This window comes from Lissotriton helveticus, chromosome 1_2 (assembly GCF_964261635.1).
Source record: "Lissotriton helveticus chromosome 1_2, aLisHel1.1, whole genome shotgun sequence".
NCBI classification, from domain to species: domain Eukaryota; kingdom Metazoa; phylum Chordata; class Amphibia; order Caudata; family Salamandridae; genus Lissotriton; species Lissotriton helveticus.
The window spans coordinates 409,399,438-409,412,937 of NC_136058.1; the positions used below are offsets into that span (position 1 = coordinate 409,399,438).

The 13,500-nt window shown below is 43.2% G+C and overlaps 1 protein-coding gene across 2 annotated transcripts in view; it reads right to left on the reverse strand.

Moving 5' to 3' along the window:
• Positions 1 to 450: 450 nt before the first annotated feature.
• The window catches only part of LOC144806730 (uncharacterized), a 66,082-nt gene continuing 53,032 nt past the window's right edge, over positions 451 to 13,500 (reverse strand). For both annotated transcript variants that reach the window (XM_078672998.1, XM_078672997.1), the window contains exon 2: positions 451 to 5,145. In XM_078672998.1, the coding sequence (XP_078529124.1) occupies positions 2,775 to 3,938 (1,164 nt within the window). In that variant the 5' untranslated portion in view covers positions 3,939 to 5,145 and the 3' untranslated portion in view covers positions 451 to 2,774. The remainder of the gene's footprint in view (positions 5,146 to 13,500) is intronic.

The following is a 13,500-nucleotide window of genomic DNA, read 5'->3' on the forward strand; positions in this document are numbered from 1 at the left end:
GTTTTGTTTTCTCCTAGTGATGAAGGTTTGGGATCACTAGGGGTAGGGGGTGTACCATTAATTGCGTTCCCCGATGGACCAGCCAACTGAGGTCTCCCTTGACCTAGACTATTAATTGCAGAGGTCAATCTGTCAAGCTTAGACATCAAGGGTTTAAGATGAGAACTGGTAATCTGTTCAATATGGGCTTCTAGGTCAGATAAAAGGTGTGTAACCCACACAGGGGTGTGAGAAGTTGGCCTGATATATGATGTTCACTAGTTCTAGTGACCACCTTGTATCAATCCAAGCAACCCGTATGATGATTGGTTGTAAGTCAACCTTATAGACCAGCTATCCTAATGGTAGCGTGGACAAAGCAGTCTTAGGCTAAACTCTTTTGGCATGTGAAGCCGGCTGTATTACCATGTGTAACCCCTTGAACACCAAGTGAAAGGACGCCACACAGGATATATATTCAACATATATATGTATTTATTACTACAAATAGTCCCCTGAACACTTTATGAGCACAAGAGCAAACACGTTATAACAATTCAATTGATAAGTATACAAAAGTGGCACAATTATGGATAGGCCCGGGTGGCCCCTAAAACCATATACTAAAGAAGTGGTATAAGTACCACGAGTCGAAAGGAAGTAAGGCCTAGGGCCTTGGGAATCGCTGGGGCGATGCTGTACTAACGCAAGTTAGAAACTAGGAGGCCCACGGGATCTGGTTTGCAGTGCGCAAAGTTAGGAGCAATTTACATTGAAGTCAGTGGATGCGTAAAAGTTAAAAAGGTGAAGGTAGGAAGTCTTCTGGTCAGTCTAGAACTTAACCCTTTGGAATCTGGACACTAGGAGTGTTAAACTACTCGGGGGCACCGGAGTGCCAGCGTTACCTCGCCCACAGGAAGCGGGTGCATTGTTGCCAAAGTGTGTCGGGATTCTGCAGGAGTTCAGATGGAGCCTTGGAGTGTTGATGCTGCAGGCGACCTGATGTGTAGAGTTCCGGTGGATCCAAGGGTGGATATGAAGTGATGAAGACCTGAAAGCAGAAGGGACAATGTTTACAGTCACTAGCCAGTGACCGGCGTGGAACCAGGAAGGAACAAGGCATTGTCGGATGCCAACAGGTGATGTCGTGAAGCTTGTCTCTTCAGCCACGTGGACCAGGCGACGATGACCTGGATTCACTCATGAGCTGTCCCACGTAGGTTCTAGTTGATGGCGGTGTCGGCTTCTTGATCGGAGCAAACAGGCCTTGGCTAATGCAAGCCACGCAGGAAACAAAGAAGGCTTCTGACTCTAACCAGCAAGCTCAGAGGGGTTGCTGCTTTTGGGAGCAGCAAGGGCCAGTCTGGAGCAACCAGACCAGTGGTGGAAAGTTGTCGTTTGGTCACCAAGATGGCCACAAGCCAACGGACTAGTAACCGGATAGCGCGTCGAGTGGAACAAAGCAGAAGGGCCCCACGCAGATCTCATGAGAGTTGGGGGGCTGGTCCTTGGTGCAAACGTAGCTCGGTGGTGGGGCTTTTCAAGACCCCAAGAACGGCATTGAGGGGGCCTCGGGTGCTGCGCAGTCAGCTTCTCGTGGACGTTTCAAGAGGTCCGGTCCCACGTCTCAGGTCGCCTCCACTCGTCTCAGCTTTGCAGGGACTGTGGATCGGGCTGTTAGATGTCTGGGAGTCTGGTTCTTGTCAGGCTCTGGGCTCGGGCAGGAGGCGGCGGCAAAGCAGTCGTTGATCGCTGGATGGTGCCTGTGTTCACAGGGTGGTCACTCCTTGGCCACAAGGGAGATTCTTCAGTCTTCTGAGCAGCAGAACATCGAAGGTCCAGAGTTTCTTCTTCTTCAGTCGAATTTCAGGGTAATCTGCAGTCTTGCGACTCAGCTCCTACTTTTAAACCAATTCTAGGGGCGGGACTACCTACTAGGTCCCTCCTATGGGTGGGACCAGGAAGGGGGGTGGTTACACCCCCTTTCCTTTGTCCAGTTTTGCGCCAGAGCTGGGGCTGGAGTGCCCCAGCAACGGTTTGAACTGGCCTATGCACGGGGACACCTTGTGTGCCCCGGGCATGTCTGATTCTATTCAGCCCTACCAAACCAGATACACAAAATCCTGTCTGGGGTGGTGCTAGCACCTCCCAAGGCAGGAAACCCTTTGTCGAAGCCTACCTCGCTGGAAGGACTCCCAGCAGCTGGAGGTCAGACTTGTGTCTGTGGTGGCAGCATCCATTTTGTGATGCTGAGGCTCCGTTTAACTTTAACCGGGGTTCAGGTTCTGTACATGTCGTGCCCCTCCAGAAGGGTGGAATGCTACCCCCGTCGCCAGAATTGGCGAGGGGGTAGTATTCCAAATCGTACGACACCTTACTCGACATGTTTGGATAATGTCAAACCAGAGTTAGCATTTAACCGCGAGGTTCATAATGCACTTAAAAGTATATGGTATGACGCTATCATGAAACAGCTAAAGGACATGGTTCCGAAAGCTGCAGACAGGCTCAGCTCATGCTAGAGCACCATCTCACACATAACCAAGCACTCTGCCTCCTGGATTGTTAAGGCCTGCCATAGGAGTGACTTATAGGTTACTGTGTGTCCATATATAGGTTAGCTGTAGGCTAAAGCTTTTCTGGCATTCAAAACACTAATAAACACTTTTCCTTTATAACTTTGACCTTCCAACTGAATTTTTACATGCCTTCATAACACTCATACATTATTTTAGCTAGGATGGGCTTTTATATGTGGAGTGAGAATTATTTGATAACTAAAGCTTCTCTGGAATTCAGAGCACCGAAAAGGTTCTTCCCCCATTGTGTGTTCTCTCATGAACAGTAAGGTGACTTTTCAGACAAAAGGTTTTCTGGCATTCAGAGCACTGATGAGGTTTTTCCCCAGAGTGAGTTCTCTCATGTAAAGTTAGTCTGAGTTTATAACTGAAGCTTTTCTGGCATTCAAGGCACTGATAAGGTTTTTCCCCAGTGTGAGTTCTCTGATGTACAATAAGACTGGTTTTATAACTGAACTGTTTTAGGCATTCAGAGCACTGATAAGGTTTTTGCCCAGTGTGGGCTTGTTCATGGTGAGTGAGACCAGCTCTGTCAATAAAGTTTTTGTGACATTCAGAGCACGTATATGGTTTCTCCCCAGTGTGAGTTCTCTCATGGAATTTAAGACCACTTTTCGTCCAATATCTTTTCTGGCATTCAGAGCAGTGATATGGTTTTTCCCCGGTGTGGGTTCTCTCATGTTGAGTGAGAAGGTATTTACGACTAAAGTTTTTCGGGCACTCAGAGCACTGATGGGATTTCTGCCCAGTATGGGTTAACTCATGCCGGGTGAGAATGGTTTTCCGACTGAAGGTTTTCTGGCATTCAGAGCACTTATGAGGTTGTTGCCCAGTATGCGTTCTCTCATGTAGAGTGAGATCTGCTTTACATTGGTAACTATTTAGGCATTCAGAGCACTGATACGGTTTCTGTCCAGTGTGAGTGCTCTCATGTTTACGGAGATAGGCTTTTTGAGTGAACCTTTTGTGACATTCAGGACACTGATAAGGTTTCTCTCCAGTGTGAGTTCTCTCATGTTGACTGAGAAGGGTTTTACAATTGAAGCTGCTCAGACATTCAGAGCAATGAAAAGGTTTTTCTCCAGTATGTATTCTCTCATGTCGAGTAAGGCTGAATTTACAACGGAAACCTTTGTGGCATTCAGAGCACTTATGAGGCTTTTCCCCAGTGTGAGTTCTCACATGTAGAGTCAGATGGTATTTGCGAGTGAAGCGTTTCAGGCATTCAGAGCACTGATGAAGTTTTACCCCAGTGTGAATTTTCTCATGCTGACTGAGTCTGGATTGACAACTAAAGCTCTTCTCACATTCAGAGCAGGTATGAGACTTCTTTTCGGTGCTAATATCTCCAAGATCGGTTTTGTCTTGTATACATTCCATTATGAGATCAGAAAAGATTTCTTTCTGAAGTTAATATCTCCAAGTTGGGATTTTTCTAGCAGACACACCATAAGACAATACTAAATCTTATACAGCATGTGTTTAGCATCACCCACTCAAATGTGCTGCACTTGTTCAACTTAACACTTGGACATTTATTTAGCCAAAGATCACTTCTCTGTGGAGTTTACAGTTTATAACCTCCGTAGGCAACCTAATTCACCCTACAACCTTAATATCAGCAGTCCCTGCTGCTTATGGGGAAGCCTCTCATGGGATTATTGCCTCTTCATTACATCCATGTGGATTATCTCACCATTTTCTCATATTTATTTATGAGTTAATGAAGCACTGATCAAGTCTCTGGTTGGTGTTCAGTATTTCAAAGCTAGGTACATATTCACATAATGTATTGGCATGAACATTCAGAATACTATTGTGTATCAGTAGCAGCACATTGTTTCTGGTCACCCTTCTTACGGATGCCTTCAATGTCTGTATATAAGACTACAATGAGGACGTTAAGGATTTTGCAGGTCTTGCCCGGTAACAAGTACCCGAGGTCACATCTAATGGGCAAGAATGGTTGTGGACATGTGGACCCGGACTACAATCAAAAGGTGGTCCTTGGTCACAGAGGTGCTTTTTTTCCCCTCATTCTCCTTCCCTTGGTCCCAGATATACCCACATCGCTAGTTCGTAACTAACAGGTATCTTAGTCCTAACCTGACCACCTGGTCTTTTAAGCAGCTTCGTTTACACTGTATAAGTGATGAACAGATATTTGTTTTTGATTTAAAGACCATTCACTGGATATGGTGCTCAAGTGTTCCATTGGCTGAGGTCTGTTAAAAACTCTTCAAGTCCCACTTGTTCTGTGTGTATTCTCTTCTCTTGGACTGGATAGAACTTTAGACTGATGCTTGTCCTCACTGGTTCAGACAGATGGTCTTCCTGCCCTGGGTTAGTATCTCCAGGGCATTCTTCACATACCATTAGAGCAGCAGGAAGTCTATTTATAGAAACTGCTTTCACATTCTTTATTTTACTCCAATCCAAGTTCCTCACCACATCTTTTTCCTGGATACTTTCCTCTTGTTGGAGCTCTGAAGCAACTTTACTTCTTTAGCATCAGTCCTTTAATAGTTTTCAATTATTTGCTTATTACTGACCACCATTTTGTCTTCCGTGCCCACTCTTCAATCACCTGTGGATTTAAAAATAGAGATTGTTAAAGAATACAAACTGGAACAAAGGAATAACATTTATTAGCTAATACAGACATCCAGATTCTGAGATCATTTTGAGAGAGGAATGAGAGGGCACTAGGCATTTTCGAGATAGAAAGCTTGAGAACAATGGAACACTAGGTTGAAGAGGTCTAAAGATGGAAATTCTGATGTACAGTTTTGTGCACATCAGTAATCATCAGTAAGCTATTCAAGTGTCTGATCAAAATTCCTCCCCCTCACTGTGCGGTATACCTCTTCGCACAAGTCCCCAAACCAGGCAAGCAATATCTCAAAGAACAAGCATGCCCACCCAGTCAGTCAGTCAAAAATTCTTTATTCGATAAAATTAATATCATAAAAGACATGGTACAATCATTTTAAGTAGCAATAAAAAACACTTACAGTAATCACCAATAAAATTAAAACAGTTCATTGTCATTATTAAAAAATACTGTACATTTAAAAAAAGTTTTATATCACCATAAAATTGGTACCTTTAAAATCCTTTAAAACTCAGTGCACAAGTATGTTACATAATTTTACAGAATATATTTTACTCAAAGCAACTTCGAATCTGTGGTAAGCTGGTATTGTTTTTCCTTACACGAATGGCTGCCGTTAAAAAACTGGCTACAGAAAACATAATATAAGGGCTACCCAATTGCATTAAATATATTAAAGCTGGTCTAACCTGAACAAAGCCCGCCTTCTTCAGGACTGGTAACAAATATTTCCTTCTGCACTGTTCATAAAATGTACAGAACATTACAAAATGTAGGGTGTCTTGTGATGAAAAACAATCACAGGAACAAGGGTCTGCTTTATCAGGAATACACCAAGTACGGAAGGAACCCAGGATGTAATGAATCAAATTTAGACGAAATCTTGTAAGGAGGTATCGGTGGTACCGGTTATTTACCACCGATAAATATGGTTCAGGGCCTGAGCAGCTAACCAGCCCATAATTAGCACTTTAAGAGGTTTTCTCATCTCAATCTCCTCCCGTTCTAATGTTAAGAGATCCATTAGAGCATTTTTTGTTAGGGCGATGTCTTTTTTGGTTATTGTTTCGGGGTAGTGAAACAAGGCTGGGCGGCCTATCTTCTGAAAACCCTTTTTGATATAAGTCAGCCAAGCAATATTAGCAGCCATCTCCAGATGTAAGCAGTCTTTAATGATAGAATGGTTTAAGGTAATTTCCTCGTTTAGCCAAATTTTTAACCAATATAATAGGGGTGCTATTTTAATTTGGTCTGAGATGTATTCGATCCCCACTTCAGTATGTGTAGTAAAAGTGGGGGTTGACTGGGGAACTGAGAGGAGCCCTCTTAAAAATCTATTTTCCACCAACTGGATTTTGTTAGTCGGGGTATAGCCCCATATTTGGCATCCATATGAGGCCACTGCCAAACACTTTGCTTTGTAAACCTTAATAATGGCTTCAACTGGTCTACCTCACAATTTTTTGGCAAACCCCATGAGGCCCGAAACACTCCTGCGAAAAGCCACACTACGGCTTGTGTTTTGAGGACGCCATGTGCCCTTCTCGTCGAATACTACACCAAGATAGGGAAACGAGGAGACCCTACATACTACTTCGTTGTTACAATAAAAGCTTTTTGATTTCCCTTTATTTTTACTCCTCCCTGCAATTAGCACCTGAGATTATTTTGCATTTACCTTGAGATCAAGGTTGCTCATAAAGGTATAACACACAAAAGAGTAGAACAGGTCTAGGTGTGGTGTGCTTCTGTACAGGCGACTGTGAGACAATTGGATCTATGCAGGGGCGAACAAAGACTGTTCAGTCACTGAGGTTGGAAGAATCCCATCAGACCACCCATTTGGCGGAGTTTCATCACATGGGACTAGATAAATATCCAAAACCTCACCCGACCTTGTAGTGCCGGGAAAAAACAATACTTTATGTAAAACGTTCCTCAACATAATAGCGTTAATAAAGTGCAGTGCTCAAGTGATGGTGTAAAGTAAAATTGACTACTGAGACTCAAGATACTTTCAGATAAAAGTCTGAGTGTCAAAGGTTTAAAAATCCGCCGGGTAGTAAAATGTTGATACTACCCTATGGCGCTAAGCAAGATGGTCGACATGTTTCAGCCTCTACCCGGCGGATTTTTAAACCTTTGACACTCAGACTTTTATCTGAAAGTATCCTGAGTCTCAGTAGTCAATTTTACTTTACACCATCACTTGAGCACTGCACTTTATTAACGCTATTATGTTGAGGAACGTTTTACATAAAGTATTGTTTTTTCCCGGCACTACAAGGTCGGGTGAGGGTTTGGATATTTATCTAGTCCCATGTGATGAAACTCCGCCAAATGGGTGGTCTGATGGGATTCTTCCAACCTCAGTGACTGAACAGTCTTTGTTCGCCCCTGCATAGATCCAATTGTCTCACAGTCGCCTGTACAGAAGCACACCACACCTAGACCTGTTCTACTCTTTTGTGTGTTATATATTTAGAATAGGGGGATTGAGTAGACAGGTCTGTAAATATTCCCCCTGACCCTCCACACCTTTGTTTTTTGAGTGCTCATAAAAGGTACCAAAGGCATTCAACAATTTCTGGAGGCCCACCCCGGTACGAGCCATGAGTACCGCGTCATCCGCGTATAGGAGAACTGGTATAACCTGTTCCCCCATATGCGGGATGTCCGGGGAAACCTCCCCCAGCTCAGTCTCAAGGGCGTTTATGTAGAGGGTAAACAACAGGGGTGCCAAAATGCACCCCTGTCTTACCCCTCTTTCAGATCTGAATGGCCTAGTACATCGCCCCTCAAGGAGACCCATCCAAAGCTTTGACCTATTAACTAGGTCAAACGCCGAGGATAGGTCCATGAAGCCCATGTATAGGTTACCCTCCTTGGCCACCGTATACTTGCTAGCTAAGAGATGCAGATTTAAACATTGGTCAATGGTACCTCTATTTGACCTAAAACCGTATTGTACATTAGACAGGACCCCTTTTACCCTCAACCATTCGCTCAGTCTATGCAGGACCACCCGCCCCAAGACCTTTACAGACGAGTCAATCAAAGAGATTGGTCTATAGCAAGAGGGATCCTGCCTAGAACCTTTTTTTTTTACAGACCGGGATGATAGTTGAGGTTAACCATGATGAAGGGATACTGTCTTGATTAATGGAGTTAAAAAGGTTTGCTTAAATTTTTGACCACATACCAGGGGCAGCCTTGAACAGATCGGCGGGGACCCCGTCCGGTCCTGGCGCCTTGTTTTTGGACATTTCCTCAATGGCTGTTACAACCTCTGAGGCTTCAAATTTCAGTGGTGGCAAAGTGTTTTTGGGTAAATGGGCCTCAGCGATTGGGCAATTGGAAGGTAACCTATAGATCCCTTCAAAGTGTGCAATCCAGACCTCATCTGTGATATTGCAATCCAGAGACGCATGGTCTGTATTTGCAAGGAGGGGTTGACTTACTGTAGCCCAGAATTTTTCAGCTGTCTCTCAAAACTTCGGGTGACAGTAGTTTGTGCCAGGCTTCATACCTTAATTCCCGCTTCCTATCAGCTATCGCTAGCTTATATGCCAATCTATGCTTGGTTACTAGTCCCTTGTCCCTAGGGGTAACTTTAAGTGCTTTAAGAAGTGCAGCGTGCGCGTTTGAACATCTTTTGTCAAACCACCTCTCTCCATGCCCGGTTTTTGGCTTTCCCACCCTCATAAGAGTCTCCCCTTCCCAGCACCACAAACAATGCTACTTCTCCCGTGCAAGCATGTGTTAACAACTTAGAGTCGACACTAGACAAGAATTATAGAATATCATGGCCAACCTTAAGCTGGCTGTTGAAATAACTACGGCTCAGAAAATTAGGAGACCGCATAGATCTCCAACCACCACAAACACACAGTTTCAAGCACACCTAGACGGATCTCTATGCCTTTGCCAAACACAACTATTCACCTCAACAGGACAACAAACCAGATGTTAGAGGTGGACATTGATGACCTTTGCCAATCTTACATAACATACCCTCACCACACAAACAACTTATAAAATACACACTATAGCTATAAATACTTCTCTGGCGCAACGAGTCATAGCTTGTACTAAAAACCTCTCAAAAGTAAGACAGATCACCTTCATCACAGGTAATCAAGACAGAAAAAAGAGAGCCTAAAAAGACACTGAAAAGCTTACTGCACAACTGCAATCAGCAGCTAAATATGCCAAAGATATAGCTGACCCCATCCAGTCACATAATCTAGACCAGGGGTGTGGAATTTAATAAAATATTTGCTTGTCCATGCGGAAGGTAGCTTCAGAAATCTATCTTTATACAACAGCTCTGATATAGCCTCTCGGATTATGCCAGGGCTCATACCATGATAGTGTTTGAATATGTGTGATCCCCTTATGTTGCCACATTTCCGCATATCTACATACTGGGGCTGAAGGTAGTGGTACACAATAGTTCCAGGGTTAGAATATTCGTTTGAGTTTGTGCAAACCTACTAACTTGCATGTTTTTAAGGGTTTTCAACAACTCTTCTCTGATCTTATCCAATACTGAGAAATGTTGGAAATGTACTCCTTACAATGGCAGACGTAAACAATCTTACAGAGTTGGGAACAAGAGTGGTTGGAGGGAAAGTTAACTTGGAAAACTTCAGATGTTCGCATGAACAAAGATACACATCCATATTTGCTCATGCCAAAATGCAGTTCACAAATATTATATAGGAGTACTATTTTGTGTCCTTCTCCTGTAAATTCTTGGGAATTCACGAAAGCGGTATAGCTGCAATTAATGCAAGGACATATACAATGGGTGCACTTTTTAGACTTTCTTTAATTATTGCTTCCCTAATTTTGTCTGGCGTTGACCATGACGTTTATTAAAATGTTATCTCTCTCTCTGTGTATCGGCTGGCTTCACTGTGAGTGACTGCAATCTGCTCTTTCACAAGGAGCATATCGGCACACAGTAGTTTTGCTCAATGCCAGTAACTACTGTGGCAGAATATGCTATTTGAGACCAAAATTGTTGATTTTGCCAAGGTTTGTTTTAATGGTGAGGGCCCGGCAGTTCTCACCAATAAGGTTTTACAAAAACCATGCCAAAACAATTCGCACATTGATAAAAACTAAAAAGCTGACCACCAATTTCAGACCTACTGGCTTTGCCGATGCTTGTTTATTTTTGTTTCCCATAATCTTACTGAAACTGGTTACACTGATTTTCCATAGTGAATAGTATTGGGAAATAATAGCGTGCATCAACACGTTACTAAATGATGCTGCAGCTGCGAAGAAATGGTATCTGAAATGTTACAGTAGTTTAGCAAATTGTTTTTGCTTTCATTTATTTATGAACATTTTATTTTGAAAGCAAAGACTCATCAATCTTGCTTTCCATTTTCTGCAAATATTTGCATCAAATAAGAGAGCATTCTGGGAGCATTATACATAGCCTCAAATTGCTAAACTTTGAAAACGTGTGTACACGTTTCTATAGTGGAACCACGGTCAGTAGTGCAGTCGGAGCTTACAACATTTACTCTCACCCTAATAATAAATGCTTTCAATTAATGAACCATAAATACAAGCTTGAACAACATTAATATATGGACACAAATATTACCTTAACTGCAGACAGTGCCCTTTCCTGATCCATAATGTGGTACTGTAAACTGGCAACCAAAGGGTTTGTGCTGCAGGGGGTTGGGCCTACTTGTCCCAACGACAAAATACAAATGAAAACGTGTCGCACTTGGCCTCAAACAATATGTCCTGGGCGTCGGCCTATATGTATTCCACATCCCTGCTAGACACAACAATCCTACCAGTGACCTGACTAAATAACTCTTCCACACCACTATTAGATATCTTAGTTTCACCTAACTACAACATCATTAGACTGAACCACACACTACAACCAAGTTGGGAGCGTGCGGGTTGCGTGCATTCACAGATCAACCTTACAAATCAAACGATTCCAAATGGAGAAGATATACTCCTGTGAATATATGGGAGTTGAAGCCCTCATGGGTTAGGGGGATTTATTCCCTGACCAAATTACATATTATCTACCACCCTCTTGGATACAACCAGACCCTCATGAGCAATTAACAATCACAGTACAGACCTTACGACACCCGAATACAATCTTTCTAGGTGACTTCAACCTAAATTGCAATTAAATTGAGGACCCACATGTGACTGCACTAAATCTTTTTTCAAAGACCATAATCTGGTGCAATCATGCAATCAGGGGAGAGGAGTTGGCCTAATGGCTAGGGCGGTCTGCCTTGAATCTGGGGAACTGGGTTCGAGTCTCGGCAATGACGCTGAACATACTGTGATTCTGGGCAAATCACTTAATCTACCTGTGCCTAATAAAAAGGAAAAATAAAAAAATGTGTTCTCATGTAATGCAACTGGTGCTATGTAAAGCGCTCCGATACCCGATCCGGCTCAAGTCGCGATATATAAAACTCTGTAAAAAAAAAAACATGCACAGGTCGAACACACGGCAAAGGAACATCATTAACCCATATCTCCATGGCAGAAGCACTATGCATAGAGTCCATAATGGCATGCGATTGGTCAGATCACAGCATCTCATTCCACATCTCAGCTCCTGAAGCAAAGGCACGAGATAAGAGGTTAGACCTAGATGGTGGGTCAGAGATACTAGAAATAAGAATAGAGATGACCTGTATGATCTATGCCAAAGAAAACTTCAACCCCAGGAAAGCATTTCCGATGTTCACAAACTCATGGAACACTACAACAGAACTATGAATGACAAAATGGAGAGGGTACCCCCCCCCCCCCCAACAACAAAAAAGCACCAAAAACAAATTAACACAACCGTGGTATAATGGTCACCAAAATGAAGAAAGAAGCAGACTCCGATTTGCAGAGACGAAGGAGGCTAGCACCCTCAACACACCTACAAAAACTCAGAACTCTGAGAAATTCAAATAAAAATGTATATTTATTTTTATTTATAGTTTTGTATTGCGCGAACATGACCCTAGTGGGTATTAGAACACTTTACATGACAAGAGGTAGGGTATCAGTTGGACTGGTAAAATAGACATGAGTGAATGAAAAACACAGCAATGAAAATAAATAGAGTAAAAAGCTTGATCTCAATAATAGTCAGCAATAAGATGGTCAAGCATCATAAAGAGTAGTTAGTATGGTTACATTTTAATAAGCATAAATATAGAAAAGATTTTGCTTCTTTTTTGAAGGAGGTGGTAGAAGAGATTAGACAAACGTCCGGTGGTAGAGAATTCCATATCTTAGGTGGGACAAAGGAGAATGTGCTGGCACCCGTTTTCTTTTTATGGGTTCATTTGGGTTTCAGAAGCAGGGTGTGCGCACTACGCAAGGGTCTGCAGCCCCCTCATGGTTTAGCTTTTGGGACTGATATCTGGAGGTATAGATGTGTAGCACTTTATGAGTCATGCATGCAATTACTTGTTGAATTCTTGCTTCGTACAGTAGCCAATTCAGGGATTTTAGGGCTGGGGAGATGTGTGTATTTCATGTTGTTCTGGAGACAAGTCTGGCTGCTGTGTTGAGGGAGGCTCTTTGAGAGGCCAACTTGTATTGAGGTAAGCCACTAAGAGTGGCACTACCATAATCCAGTCTGGGCAATACAAGAGCTTAGACCGTGTGGAAATTTGGCAGAGATCGCTGTTAGCATTGAGCTGAAGCCATCTTGTTTCCGGCAGCCATCTTGTCTGACTATGTGCTCACAATGTGCTCTTTCTGTTTTCGCTGTTGCTTGCCCTTCTGCTTTGCTCAAGAACTGGCTATATGTAGCCCTTGTTACTCTGCACATGCTCAGAAGAGTCTGTAGCTGCCCATGCACCTGCTCTAGTCTGTTACTGTCAGGCTGTTTTAACTGAGAGCAGCAACTTATCGCCCCTCCTTCTTTGTTGACTGTGCATTTTCTGTATGACCATCTATGTATGTAACTCTTCCTATGTGAACTTGTACCGCCTCCTTTTGAGCTCCTGTGTGGGTATAAAAGACCCATGGTTCTTCTATTCCTTGTGCTACTTCATACACAGCTGAAAGGTGTTGTGTGAATGTAGTTCCACCTCATGAGGTTTAAATAAATTGTTAACTTGACATTTCAGTTTCCGTGCCAACTTCTATTTGCTGGTCTGAGGACTTGTGTGCAGAGAAGGATGAACCCCTAGCACTGGTATGCCTTGCTGAGGTCTACTTCTACAAATTGGCGCCCACCCGTGTGGCTCATCGGCGACTCGGATACCCGACGGAGTGGTCTTGACGGAGGACTGGAATCTCGCTGCGGATGAT